Source organism: Patiria miniata, unplaced genomic scaffold (genome assembly GCF_015706575.1).
Source record: "Patiria miniata isolate m_02_andy unplaced genomic scaffold, ASM1570657v1 HiC_scaffold_3, whole genome shotgun sequence".
NCBI classification, from domain to species: Eukaryota; Metazoa; Echinodermata; class Asteroidea; order Valvatida; family Asterinidae; genus Patiria; species Patiria miniata.
In genome coordinates, this window is record NW_024037069.1 from 41,870,462 (window position 1) to 41,885,508 (window position 15,047).

Sequence of the window (15,047 nt, forward strand, 5' to 3'; positions counted from 1 at the left end):
AATAGCTGCCCGTGCATTTTTCTTTGTCCTGTTAGTGCACGTTTGCATCTTTATGCTTAGCATCAAACATATCTTTTAATTCCTCATACTTGTCTGCCATAAAGAGTTCTCTTGTTGAGAATAATTTGCCTTCCTTGCCTTTTTTGTAGCCATGTCTGATAACCTAGCTTTATATGCAATTCATGCTAGAGGATTTGATGTTGATTCACTCACATGCAGACGCAGTACACTATACAACATAATTTATAGGCCTTGGTATTTTTTTTTGCTAAACCGCGCAAATGCTCGACATGGATTAGCCTAATACACCTCACACTATTGTATCTGTTGTCATCATGCACATTCCATACATGCCCACTCTACCCAAAAGCACCCAATTCCAGTTAATCACGCATGCAACTAAATTCTTCTAGTATGCAACTACTTAGCAACGTTCCTAGTAAGGTTTCATGAATAGCAATTTAGTTGTCAACTCCATAGTAGACTACTAGGCATTTTAGTAGGCTACTAAGGCCTAGTTCGCTGCTAAATTAGTTTCATGAATATGGCCCCAGTTGGCCTAATAGACTGACTACAATTATCTAATAGCAACAGGATTGTGTACCTCTGATTGAAATACCTAAATAGATTTACACGGTATGTATAGGCCCACAAGACTTATCTAACCCAAACCATTTTGGACAGTCGCAATCTCGATGATTTCCATTAAAAAAAACCTCTGGCTGCAATGGGCAGAGGGCGTCCTTTAATTACTTTGTGGAGTATACAGTCGGGTCCCACACGATCTTTCCTTTGTTGAAATAACGCATCGGGTGCTCGTGCAGTTTTGCCATCGACTGTCAGGTACCATACAAAACCAAAATGGAGGACACAGGTGCCGGCGATGGCAGACTTCAGAAAATGGAAGTTGATTACAGCGAAGCTGTTGACAAGAGAATCCCAGAATGTCAACAGCTGGCGAAGGTTTGTTATCAAGGAATTCATCTGGTTCAGATTGGCAGAATTACACTTTTATTTCATCTGTAATAACACACGAAATGGGTCGAGTTGGAGGTGTCATAAATTCGCAAGTCACCCCTGCTTCGATGTGGACATTTGTATTGACCAGTTACGGTATTACACATTCGAGTACTGTAGTTGGGAAAAGTTCCATACTCGGACGTCAATTTATCTGCTGCCAAACATATTAATTGTCACCTCACCTTGTCATTTGAACCAAGAGAAATCCAGGAAGCTGTGTTAAGGTGAAAAAAAATTACTCAAAATGTGTTTTTAGAGCACATTTTGGATGCATACGTCGTGCAGAACTAACTTGAAGCAGCCGGTCAAAACTGATTGTAGTGGCTGAAAGACAGCGGAACGTTATACACGTGACATCAACAACCATGACGTCGCATGAGCCTGCCAATGATAGTGCAATACGTCATTATGAATATTTATTTTCTCATGAATATTTAGTTTATTTCAATGGATACTTCAAATACGTCCAAAGATTGATTATTGCAACAGCGATCGTGCGCGGCCTAGCGGTTAAGAGTCTCGTGTATCATCGAATCCCGATGAAGTAACTGACTGATTAATAAATAGAAATTACGAAGTGGCTATCGTTACGGCACTCGTTGTTTAGCGCCCTCTACGATATTTTTTTGATACGCACGCAGGTATATAATTATTTGTTTCCACACGTTTTATCAAGCAGTGCGCCAGCTCAGCCGATAGAGGGTAGGATTTTGCACCGCGAGGTTGCGGGTTCGAATCTCAGTTTTGCACTCGAATTTTTTTCCTTTTCTAACCTGAGGCTTTGGAGGATTTTTTTTAAAAGGGAAATAAAGTCCGAATTTCATTAAGTTCAAATTCACTTTTTTCCTTCTAATTTTATATTTTCTTGTCATGTTTTTTTATAAAAGTTGCCAGGTTGCAGTCTACCGTAACGATAGAAAATGGGAAATGCGTTACGGCTGCCGTAACAATAGCCACTGCGTAGAAATTAAGGAAAGGAGAGGGTGAGAGTAGAGGAGGGAAAGTGGAGGAATAACCATAAAAGATGTAACTTTTGGCGCTAGAAAATTAATTGAAAAAAGTGACGTCCAAGTACGGAATTTTTTCCGCTCGCCTCTACTGAGCTGAGTGGAGCGTTGAAGTACGGTTAGTCATAGTCCGAGTAACTTAGACCCAACTTATCACCTTTTTAACATTTGGACATGGTCTGGTGATAAGTAGGGTCCAAGCTAATCCTTATATGCTGAGCAACACAATTCTGTCATTGACCCTAAAACCTAGTCCCATAAATGTGACTGAAATACTGGACTACCTCCGTATCAGTCACAGAGCCACGTACGGCCTGTGAGCGGAGCATCCCGTTGCTAGGGGCGCCGAAAATTAATTAAAGATCAAAATTATTTGGTCAGTAGAAAATCAACCCAGCTATAGTATGACTGCTAAATAGCACAAAATCGTTAAATTCGGTACCTTCAGGGGTCTAGTTATCCAAAAATCATGGTAATTCGTCAAAGAATGCAGACGGTTTTGAGCAAGCATGGCGTCGCTGATATGTTTCCCGGCCACCCTAATGATACTGTCATTGATAGTCAAGAGGCCAAAGGGGTCAGGGAACCAAACAAGAGCTTTAATCATCTACTGAGCATGCGTCAACTTTGGCACAGCGCACCGCGGCTGTTGCCTGTCATTCCAAAATCTTTGGCGCTCTGTGAAGTACCCGGATGCAAAACGCGGCCGCGAACGAAAAGCGCACACAAGAGGGCGCGTTTCACTGCAGAGGGCTTCAAAGATTTTATAAGGAGAGATCACTGTTAATGATAACAAAAGCGGCAACTTTTTCGGGCAGTTATGTGTGCTACATGTATTTGACAATTTCACTTCTCTACTCAACACAAAAATTACACAGTGAATAGGGTGACATGTAGACAGGGTCCGTTTTCAATGTTAGGTTTTCTTCTGTAAATATCCTGCGTGTAAGAAAGATGGCTTTTTTTAAAGATGTCAGACCTTTTTGTTGTTTATGTAGGATGGCAAGCTGTCTGAAGGCGTAGAGAGTCTTCTGTCTCTGGAAAAACAGACAAGAACGGTGAGTCTTTCACAGTTAATATGACCTGCAGTGTATTGTCGGTAAACAGTAGCTGATATAGAGGGGGGTGGGGGGTTGCAAGTTGAAAACCCCCTCCCCCCCCCCCCTTCAAATGCTGCCTCTGACAAAAATGTTATGATACTAGTAAACTGAGGCCAAAAAAACTAATAAATGGATTGCTAATGTTCCTTAATGTATTCTCGAATTGTCTTAGAATGCAAGAGAAAGCATTGTAGATTTCCATATTTTCAGGGCGCATGCCCCTGGACACCCCCCCCCCCCCAGCCTTACACCCAAACACCCCCCCTCCATATATATTATCACCCCCCTTTTCCTGAAAGCTAGATCCAGCCCTGATAATGTCGACACATTTGTTACCATAATAAACAAAACCCATTTAGAGATAGAAGAACTGTTTCATTTACTGTACAAAAAATGAATAACCTCTGAATTAATTTTCATGCCTTTCTGTTTCATTTTCATCAGGCAGCCGACATGCACTCCACTGCGCGGATCCTGGTAGCCATCGTCAGCATGTGCTATGAAGCCAAGGAGTGGGGACTGCTGAACGAGAACATATTACTGCTGACCAAGAGACGCAGTCAGCTCAAGCAGGTAATGACAAAGATAATTCACCCATTAGTTCTAAGATGGACCCCAGGGCCTCTGGGAGAGGTTTGTCATTGTCCAATAGGGAGTCATGCTTCAATGGAATCCACCCAACCCCTTCGCAAGAGTAGTGACCCACCAAATGTGAAGTTTTGAATAACATTTTTAACCCACCTTTTTATATTGTATAGCACCCACTGATGAAAAGTGATGCACCCTGTTTAAAGGGAAAATACAACATTTGAAAACTACCAAATCATTTTGAAATACCTTGCTGGACTGTTAGTGAATGACAGTGTAAAGCATCCTGTAAAATCATGGCATCTGGTATACTGTCATTTTCAAGAAAAGTGGTATTTTTGTATCAATTTCCAACGCTGATCGGCCGATTTTTTCTGGCTTTTTTTAAAATACTGCCCCCAATTGACCATCGCACTTGTTTGCAATCGATTACACACCTATGAACGGGTACCAGCCAGCTAGACTGGTTCCCTGACCTTACAATTCCCCAATGTATGTAAACTGCTCTGTTTCTTCTTATATGGAGTCAGGGAACCAGACTACAGGAAAATGATTGTTTTTCTTGGTTTTTATAGCATTTTCGAACCCAAAACCTCAAAAACGTCAGTGTAACTATATTTGCTATATATTTCCAACCCCTCAATTCCATCCATTTCTGAAAATTACAGCAAAAGCATATGATGTATATTCCCTTTAACACACCAAGTCATGACTTGACGCACCCCTTGCATCACAGCGATAAAGGATGTGAGTAACCCATGAGGCATTAATTCCTGGGGGGATCATGTTGTCTGTCTTACAATTGACAGGCGTATCATGGCTCGCTTCACACAGTGGCAATCTATAGGTTGAAAATTGTCACTTTTGCTGTTAAACGAGGGTACATTTTCGTACCTCCAAATGTATTTCCACTTTATGCTTATATACATGTACATTACTTTTGAGCAAACATGTATGTAAGTGAAAGGTGTAAGTTACACCTAAACTAACCAAGATAAAGACTTGTTTTCCTGAACTGAAACTAGAACAGATGGCAGCTACTCTTGTGTGTTTTCCTCGCAGGCCGTAGTGAAGATGGTGCAAGAAGCGTGCAGCTACGTCGAAAAGACGCCTGATATGGAGACTAAGCTGAAATTGATCGACACCCTCAGGACAGTCACAGCCGGCAAGATCTATGTGGAAATTGAGCGAGCTCGTCTGACCATGACCCTTGCCAAGATCAAGGAAGGACAGGGGGACGTCACAGAGGCAGCTACCATCTTGCAGGAACTCCAAGTAAGTACACAAAAACACAGACATGTTTGTTTTGCATACGCTATGTGGACATTCCTTTGTTTTGGTGTGGTTAAGAAAACTCGGTACAAAAAATAACTTTACTTAAACTATGAAAACTCTTTCAACTTTTTTTTAAATTTCCTTGAATGTTTCTCTTCATTCTGGGACGGATAACCCTAACCCGAAAATGCCTCTAAACCTGTTTTCCAGAGAGGGCGAAACGTTATGTGGACACGGCTTAGTCCACATCACGTCAACACAACCTGCATCGTGTGGACATCTGTGCATGTGGGTTGTTGAGGGGTACTGCTGTTTTAGACCTTTACTTCCCTACATTGTTCTCCGCAGATTACTATTGAAATCTCACAATTTGTAGTACTGAGATCTCTGTAGACCAAGTTGTAGAGTCCCAGTGTCCCTATTCTTGCTCTTTGTTCCCATGAGCCCCATAAGGCCAGATTTGTAAACAGTAGTACACATGCTCTCCTATGTACATGTACAGTTGACTCTTGTTAGTACAAACTCTGTTAATACAAAATTCTGGTTATAACAAACATAAAGCCTTGGTCCCGATTGTGCATTTATATGCACAGTGAATGGGACTGATGTTCCTCTCAATACAAAATTCTGATATAACAAACAATTTGGCTAGGTCCGAATGAGTTTGTTATAACGAGACTCGACTGTATATGTTTTTGTTGCTGCATAAGTAACACCGATTTCATTCCTCATGGGAAAGTTTGCAATCTTCTGACTATGCATTCAGCAAAATGAAAACTTCTCCAGAAGTCTCCCCCTAACATGCCAATGTAGATTTGTTTTCTCTTCAGCACATTGCAGGACATCCATTGTAGGAACAACAGTAAATGTAGTACAAACTAGTAGTGTACCTGTTATTATTATTACTGCATGTTTAGTCAAGAAACCAAGGATTCGTCAAAATCACCCATAGTACTGTATACTTGCAAGCCTGAAGGAACTTGTGAAGAGAGGACAATGACAAACTGTTAAGTTTTTAGAGGTGGGAGGAAAAGCTTTACGTATATTCTGGGAACCACCTTACTGAATCAGGCAGGGACTGAAAACGCAATCCACTTGTTGGCCTGGATGGGATTTGAACTTGGTCCTAGATCAGCCAGGGTGCATTTGGACTTGTTTCAGAGTTTGCAGCTCATAACTTACTGAAAAAAAAGTCTGCTTAGCCTCCTTTTTCCACTCAAAGAAGTGATTTAAAAGCCAATTCTTCACAATTTTCTGATTAAAAATTGTGTCGTCTCCTGTGCTGTCTTTAGGTTGAAACGTTTGGCTCCATGGAGAAAAAGGAGAAAGTGGATTTCATTCTGGAGCAGATGCGCCTGTGTCTGACCACCAAAGATTTCATCCGCACCCAGATCATCAGCAAGAAAATCAGCCCCAAGTTCTTTGAGTCCAGCGAGGCCAGTGTTCAGGTGAATGCAGCACCTCAGTCTGCTAATGATTGCTGAATATGAATAATAATCATGTTGAATTCACTTGCCACGTGGAAAATATAAATCCTAGATGGAGAGGAAATACAATACACACAGAAGAAAAAAACAAATTCAAAGGATTAGGTCCAGGATTTAATACGAGGGAATCCTCTTAAAACAATTTGTCATTTCAATTAAAGGGAATATACATCATTTGCTTTTGCTGTAATTTTCAGAAATGGATAGAATAGGGGGTTGGAAATATATAGCAAATATAGTTACACTGACTTTTTGAGGTTTTGGGTTCAAAAATGCTATAAAAACCATGAAAAACAATCATTTTCCTGTAGTTTGGCTCCCTGACTCCATATAAGAAGAAACAGAGCAGTTTACATACATTGGGGAATTGTAAGGTCAGGGAACCAGTCTAGCTGGCTTGTACCCGTTCATAGGTGTGTAATCGATTGCAAACAAGTGCGATGGTCAATTGGGGCCAGTATTTGAAAAAAAGCCAATTTTTCCAACGCTTGTCGGCCGACCAGCGTTGGAAATTGATACAAAAATACCACTTTTCTTGAAAATGACAGTATACGAGGTGCCATGATTTTACAGGATGCTTTACACTGTCATTCACTAACAGTCCAGCAAGGTATTTCAAAATGATTTGGTAGTTTTATTTTTTGATGTTTGCAAATGTTGTATTTTCCCTTTAAGTAACATAATACTATGTATTGTTTCAAATTACAAATTAACTGAGTCGGAACATCCCGGCAACAGCCAATGTCTGCAGTGGCACCAGGCTCGCGCTAGACACTCTCAGGTAATACGCACGCACTCCGGGCTCCTTCAGCCGACAGTTTTACCAAAATGCGTGCGCTCCTCGTCTTTAAAGGGAATATACAACATTTGCAAACATCGAAATATAAAACTACCAAAATTTTACGAAATACCTTACTAGGATGTTGGTAAATGACAGTCTCAAGCATCTTGTAAAATTACGGCACCTGGTGTGAAGTCATTTTCAAGAGAATGGTATTTTTGTACACATTTCCAACGGTGGTCGGCCGACCAGCGTTGGAAAAACCTAACCATTTTTCAACTACTGCTCCAAATTTACCATTTTTTTTCAGTCCAAATTTTGTTTGCTATTGGTTACATGTTCATGAACGGGTGCAGGCCAGCTAGACTGGTTCCCTTGCCTTACAATTTTCCATCATCTGTAAATTGATCCATTTTATCTTTTGTGGAGTCAGGGAACCAGACTACTTGAACATTTTTGTTTTTCTTGGTTTTTCCAACCTTTTCGAACCCAAAACTTCAAAAATGTCAGTGTAAACAATATTTGATCTATTATACTAACCCCTCAAATAGTTCATTTCTGAAAATTACAGCAAAAGCCAATGATGTACATTCCCTTTAAGAATGCGTTTGGCATGCGCGCGGATGTGGCCATTGCCAAAAAAAGGCTTCTATTTTTGTTCATTGAATTCCACTATAGCTAGAACAATCCAATTACTACATCCGTCTAGGATAGGAAGTCATGGACTCGCTTTTTATGATTACTTTTTGTCTCAATTGTGCATCTTAACGTGGGACAGGTGACACTCACACAGTATACACTTTTATCTTGCTGCACTGATGCACCAATGTGATAGTGTTATTGTGCGCACCTTAACCCTAACGTACCTGAATCCATCAAAATCCGCCCCCCCCCCCCCCTGTTTCGGGGGATTTCGGCAGATTCAGGATACCTCCATATTGCACAAACTGGGGGATTTTGATGTACTCAGGATTGTAAGCTTAGCGGAACTGCAGGATTTTGATGGATTCAGGATACCTCTATATTGAGCTGTTGGGGGACTTTGGCGAATTCAGGATCTCAACAGATTTACGCTTGCCTAACTGGTGGATTCTGATGGACTCACTGGCCACCAATTTTTTTTTGGCATGGCCAAATTGATGGATTTTGGCAGATTCAGGATAATTTCTAGTAAAAGAGCCCAAGGGGTTAGGGTTAATGAACAATCTGAACAATCTTTTACGGGTACCCGGGTACACGTGTTTATGTCAATTGGGTATCCGGTTCCCGCACTACCCGTAAATGCACACCCCTATTCTGTGCTCAGCAGAATTACTGCGCTAAGCAACTCACTGAATTGTCCTGAACACTCCAGATGTCAGATTTTTTGATCTTACAAATGCCTGCTACTTTTTGCCAACAGGAGCAGAAACTAAAATTCTATCGTCTGATGATTGAAGTAGACCAGCACGAGGGTGCCTATCTGGACATCTGTAGACATTACAGAGCTCTGTATGATACGGCCATCATCAAGGAAGACCCAACCAAATGGAAGGAGGTAAAACACAAATATCTGGTTGATATTCTCATGAATACATTCCAACAAAGGTGATGAAATGTGGAAAGTTTTGGTGTCTCTTACATGTGTAGCTGTTGGTTTCTTTTATGTCTATGGGCTCCTTGCACAAGTACCTCCTCAACGACAAGGAAAGGAGAGTTGGGGGAGAATCCTGGAAAAGACATTGGAATGGAGAAGACACTCAGGAGAAGACACTTTGGCTTAGTGCACAGTCAGAATAAAATTTGTTGTGCGATACAGGCACGAACCAGTGTGTCCCATCCACCGTGGCTCTCAAAAGTGGGCAAAAAGCGCCCTCTCTGTTAAAGCACAGAGCCTATATCATGTAATACATCCTTAAGAACAGCAAACTCCAAGAAAACAAATATTGTTTAACTTGACTTAACTTCAGGATGTAGATGGAAATTAGAGCAACTCATTTTTGTTTTCATCCAGTAAACTGAAATGACATTTTCATGCCATTAACGACTGTAGCATTATTTTTTTTTTAGCATCCTACACAACTGAATAATTATTTATCAATCAAGGGATAAAAAAAAAAATTGGGGGCTGCAAAAATCGTTTGTAAGAAATTTTACTAAATAACTCTTCATTTTATTAAATAACAATTACTTTGATGTGACAATTCTTTTTGTTTCATTGCTCTTTAGATCTCGAAGCATGTGATTCTCTACCTAGTGTTAGCACCCTTTGATAACGAGCAGTCTGATCTGATTCACCGGGTAGCCGAGGATAAGAATCTGGAGGAAATCCCCAAATACAGGTAACAAGTTGTTCATGAGTTGTTTGTCTGCCTCATTGTAGTTTTAAGCTTTTTAAAATCACATTTGATATTTGCTTTTTTGTACTTTTGAAGGATTTCCCTTTTTTATTTTATTTGATATTTTGTTTGAGATTTAGTTCGCTAAGCCTGTGTTCATGGTAGTAGGATCAGGTTCAATTAATGCTTTCAATTAATCCTTTCCATCCGAAATTATCAATATCCAATAACTGGCATATCCAATGACTAGAATTTTGAGCACTTTTGTTGCTTTAAACGAAAAAAAATAGACAAATGACAAATGATATACTCTACCTTTATTCTATAATGGAAGAGTTTAAGTGGTTCACTAACTCTGTCTTGGAAACCTACAGCTTCAAATGACCTGAAATGAGATTCCAGATAACGTCTTGTTGTTTTCTTTGCATCGTTTAGAGATCTGTTGAAATGCTTCACCACCCAAGAGCTGATGAGATGGCAACAGGTGTGTGCAATCTACGAGCAGGAGCTGAAGCACGGCTCGGCCGACAGCGCGTCCACGGACGTCTTCAGTGACAATGAGCAGGGTAAACAGCGCTGGAATGACCTCAGGAACAGGGTGGTGGAACATGTGAGTTTGTATACCGGACACAATCTCTGGGTCAGTGTTGTGGTCAGGTCCATTACAAGTCTATAGGGGCAATTCCACGGTTACTCACGTTACATTTTTGATGTACTTTTGAGTTTTCTTGGGCTGTAGTTACCTTACTGAAAAAGTTTAATAACCGTTATCCCCATGGTAGATAAAGTAGACCTAGACCTACCTAAGCACCAAAGATGACATCCAGAAAAATGTGTTAAGTATGATAAACAAGACGCACAAAATCGGTTACTCACGTTACGAAAACGTAACGTGAGTAACCGTGGAATTGCCCATAGGTCGAGATTCAAGTAAATCACAAGTCAGTTCGCCAGTCATGAGTAACACGTCCTTACCTATCCTGTTCCGTAACCCTTTAAGGACGGGTTATAATGGGGACATTCCTCCACACATGGAGCAAGTGACCCGCATGACTACACAGCCTTTGTGTGGTAGCGGGACTGCACAAAAGCAGCAGCTGTGGAACTTCCCATTAGCTGTGAGCCAAGGCATACCACAGCTGGCAACTGCATTCCAGTGAGGATTAGCGGCCGCAGCTATAGTCGCTCACCGTCTTTGAGGGGTTAATCCTTGGGAGGGTCATTTGGCGGCCAATGACGTCCTTTACCAGTTCTTGCCATCTCTCCTTGTCCTCTGCTGCCCTCTGGGAGTTGCTGAAGCTAGGGCCTATCCACGCCTTGATGTTATCTTCCCATCAAGTAACACTTTGGGACATGGGCGCCACCAGGATTTTTTTCTAGAGGGGGCACAGCACTCCACAGAAGCGAAGCGAGAAATCACAGGCTGTGGAAAAAGTGACACGGGGTGCTAGATATCACTTGACCGTTGTTAAAAACTGTTGTTAACAGTAATATGATTTGCCCCTTGTCTTTTGTTCTTTTCATTTTGTTTTTCCTGTTTTGTTTCTCCATTTTGGTTTGTTGGTTTTTTTTTTTCTTTTTTAGCTTTTCCCCCGAGGGGGGGGGGGACCCCTTGCCCCCCCCCCCCCTCTTCACGACGCCCATGCTTGGGGATGAACGATAATAAGAAAAGTCTTTTCTCATGGTCCATTTGAATAGCTTGTGAACTGACTTAGGACTGGATGACTTGTGATTGACAGACTTGTGAGAACTTGTGATGGATTCGAAATTCAGCACTGCTCTTGGCATTACCTTATAGTAGTACTTTTACACTATCGAATAGTATTTCCTTTTTCAAACTTTCTGATTCAATTCCTTTTGACCAATATGGACGCTGGCAACAGTCCAAGGTATGGGCTGGAGAGGTTCGTTGGTAGAGCACCAGTGTGGTGTTCTGTGTGTCACTGGCTCAAATCAAGATTTAGTCAGTTTCTTTCATATAAAAAAATCACCGCTATACCGTAAGGCGAAAAGGTTTGCATGTGTATGAGTGTTCCCAAGATTGTTTCTGCATTCAATAGGGGACGTTGGACAATAGGGTCCCCAATTCCCGAAGGTCCCCAATTTACGATCGTGTACAAAACATATGGAAAGTCTTCCTAAAAAGTTGAAGTACAAACAAAAGAGAGACAATAGGGGGTCTCCGATTGCAGGCAAATACACACTTGTATGAATCAAATTAGATTTTGCCCTTCACCGACGTTTTTTAAACACTGTATACTCAGTGTGTTACCTCCCGAGTTAAAAAAAAACGTCGGTGAAGGGCAAAATCTAATTTGATTTATATCACCCCGACGCAAAATTCCATCTTATAACACTTGTATGAGTTGACAACCTGTGTGGAGAAGCCTCATTATATACATTGGTAGATAGATAACTTGTACAAATTACAGCCAATCTTAAGAGGGGTTGTTTTACCTGGGAGTTAGATCTCGGAAGGTAGCATGTGCACAGTGAAGAGTCAGTGCAGTTGCCTTGTGTGTCCATACACATTATGTTAAACAAAAGCTTGAACAAAGAAAACAGGTGACTGTACCATTCAACAATTGTTTTGTTTTTCTATGCAGAACATCCGGGTGATGGCCAAGTACTATACACGCATCACACTGACTAGAATGGCGGAACTCTTGGAACTTGCTGAAAGTGTAAGTATCAAATTGCCTGTGTCAATGCCACAAGCAATAACTTTGCTTGTGGCACATTTGAACCTTCTTTCGCCCATCAATTGAAGATTTCTAGGGCCCCTTATATAAGAAAAATGTATGTCAATAAATGAATAACTGAAAACATAATTTGATGAAACAAATTCTGCCTCTCTAAGGTCAGCTTTTGTTATCAGATTATATCAGATAAAATCCAAACCGGGATAATGTGTTGATGAGGTTTTCAGTCCCTGCCTGATTCCAAATTTTTTTTCCTGAAATAACCCTTCCGGGCTGTTTTCCTCCCACCACTAAAACCAAATATTTCTTCAGTGTGTGAAACTCTTGAAATTAGGGATCGGAAGCTCTTCAGATGCAGTATTCATGTACATGCAGCGAATTTATTCTGTGTTATGTGAAGACAAATGTACATTAAGTGATGTTACTTCAGTCTTCTGGAAATAACGAACTGTCAAAATGTGTTTACAACATGACTACAATTAAGCAGTAAGATTAAAGCAAGATGAATTCGAATTAATTTCAGTTCATGAAATAATTAGGATCCATTCAAATAATTAAACAATAGTTACATTTTCCCGCCGAAACTTTCGCGGGGTCTGCCATATTGGATTTCAACGTTTCAAGAATAAAACTTAGTTAAAATACCATCTAATAAGGAAATAAGGAAATACAAACAGAAATGGGTAGTCAAGGAATTGTGATGTCATCTAAGGTCATTGATGTAAAGATTATGAACGAAAATAAATAGATAGTTATAATTACCTGTATACCTGAAGACAAATGTACATGAAGTGATGTTACTTCAGTCTTCAGGAAATAACGAACAAGTTCGTGCCCGATATCAGACATTGGGGGCGCTAGGTTAATTTGAATTTACGTGTAAATAAGGTTGAAGCCAAAAATAACGGGGCTGTCTTTTTATAACCGTCACAATTGTCTTCTCCCTCAAGGTTGTCCAGACTTCTGAATTACAGTATCTGTGCACCATTAAAGAATCCCTTATTCCATTACCAGCAACAACTAAAACAAAATTGAAAATACTGATCAGTCAATCACAAGATTTTGTATTCAAATTGTTAATCGTTCTCCGATTGCAGGAGGCCGAGGAATTCCTATCCAATCTGGTCATCAAGAAAACCATCTACGCCAAGGTGGATCGTCTGGACGGCATCGTCAACTTCTCCCCTGCCAAGGATCCCAACGAGATCCTGAACAACTGGTCCGGCAACCTGAACGAACTGATGCAGCTGGTCAACAAGACCACGCACCTCATCAACAAGGAGGAGATGCTACACCAGCTTACTCGCTAGTCAAATTGTGATGTCCTTGTCACTGTCATGTTGTCATTGTCAACTTGTCACATGTTCTGGTCATTTTTGGCCAGGGACAATTTTATAAGTGTGCATGTACTTCATCAACAAGGCAGAGATGTTATACTAGTTTACCCTTTAGTCCTGTTGCAATGTCCTGGTCACTGTCACCTTGTCATTGTCAACTTGTCACACGATCTGGCCATTATTGGTCAGGGACATTTTATAAGCATGCATAGACCTCATCAACAAGGACGAGATGTTATGCTAGTTCCCCCTTTAGTCCTGTTGCAATGTCCTGGTCATTGTCATGTTATCATGTGTTCTGGTCTTTGCAGGACAGGAGAATCAAAAAGTACATGTGACTTGAAGAAATGTCACACAGTTCACTCTTGGTGAAATCTCCAAGTCTTAGTAATTATCTCATCAGAGTCCACTTGTCATATGTCGTGGTCATTGTCAGACAGGGACATTTCTTGGTCATTGCAAGACAAATCTCATCAGCAAAGAAGAGACGCTACTCAAGTTTGCATATCAATCATATCGTAAAGACTTGCAGTAGGTCATTTATTCAAACTTGTTACATTTTCAGATCAGCTACAAGTAAAATCGTATTTACAAATTACCTACATGTACTGCTGGATTTTGTTGAATTGTTGAAGGTCAAGATTTGTTCCATACTTTACATTAACACTATACAGAGACTTTCATCTCGACATCAGTTGTTACGTTAATATGGTTGACAGGAAATTGATCCACATGAAGTACATGTATGAACCTGGCTCTAAGAGCCTCAAGATTTGAAAATAAGAATTTAGTGATGAAATAAGATTTGAGGCTTTGCATGGTGGAGATACTAAATAATGAAAGGTTTGCGGAAACACCATGCACGAATAATTTCTCAACTAAGAGAACGGTTCTGAAAAGAACCAGAGGTATAAACTGGACATTCCGGTCAGTATGTTCTCCTGAAGACGGTCAGAGCATACTGACCGGAACGTCGTGTTTATACCTCTGGTTCTTTTCAGAACCATTCTCTTAGTTGAGAAATTATTCGTGCATGGTGTTTCCGCAAACCTTTCATTATTTAGTGGATGAAGGTTAGCAGTAGTCCCCTTGACAAGCGCACCACTTTTCACCGCTGACGTTGATAACTTTATTGTCATGCAACCTATCTTCGCTGGTATCTTTTTCTCTCGTACACATCTGTGTAGAAAACTTACTTTATACAAATTAAACAACACCAGATGTAGTGTTGAGGAATTGATAATAAAAAAAGACGACTCGTGGTTACTGAAAATCATCTTTCAAATTGTAATGTTCTTTTCAGTGATACATACGTTACACGGTTGTGGCGAAGCCAGGGGAGGGGGGTAGCCCCCTCACCCCGGCGACACTGTTCCTTTTTTTGTTAAATAATTCTAAGTGCTATCACTATTCAGTTGTATTAGCACGTGCA

At 40.6% G+C, this 15,047-nt stretch overlaps 1 protein-coding gene across 2 annotated transcripts; it reads left to right on the plus strand.

Annotated features, from left to right (window-relative positions):
- The first annotated feature begins 617 nt into the window (after positions 1-617).
- LOC119737817 (26S proteasome non-ATPase regulatory subunit 12-like) lies at positions 618-14,213 on the plus strand. 2 transcript variants are annotated; one of them, XM_038212433.1, is made up of 10 exons: positions 618-636; positions 3,026-3,085; positions 3,572-3,700; positions 4,778-4,990; positions 6,283-6,438; positions 8,661-8,795; positions 9,467-9,579; positions 10,012-10,186; positions 12,183-12,260; positions 13,376-13,715. In XM_038212433.1, exons 3-10 carry the CDS (start codon positions 3,581-3,583, stop codon positions 13,586-13,588), a joined length of 1,203 nt encoding a protein of 400 aa, XP_038068361.1. In that variant the 5' UTR covers positions 618-636; positions 3,026-3,085; positions 3,572-3,580; the 3' UTR covers positions 13,589-13,715. The 2 variants fall into 2 exon arrangements, with proteins under 2 accessions (XP_038068361.1, XP_038068360.1); XM_038212432.1 differs by lacking the exon at positions 618-636 and adding an exon at positions 808-963 and having other exon boundaries at positions 13,376-14,213.
- Positions 14,214-15,047: the final 834 nt, after the last annotated feature.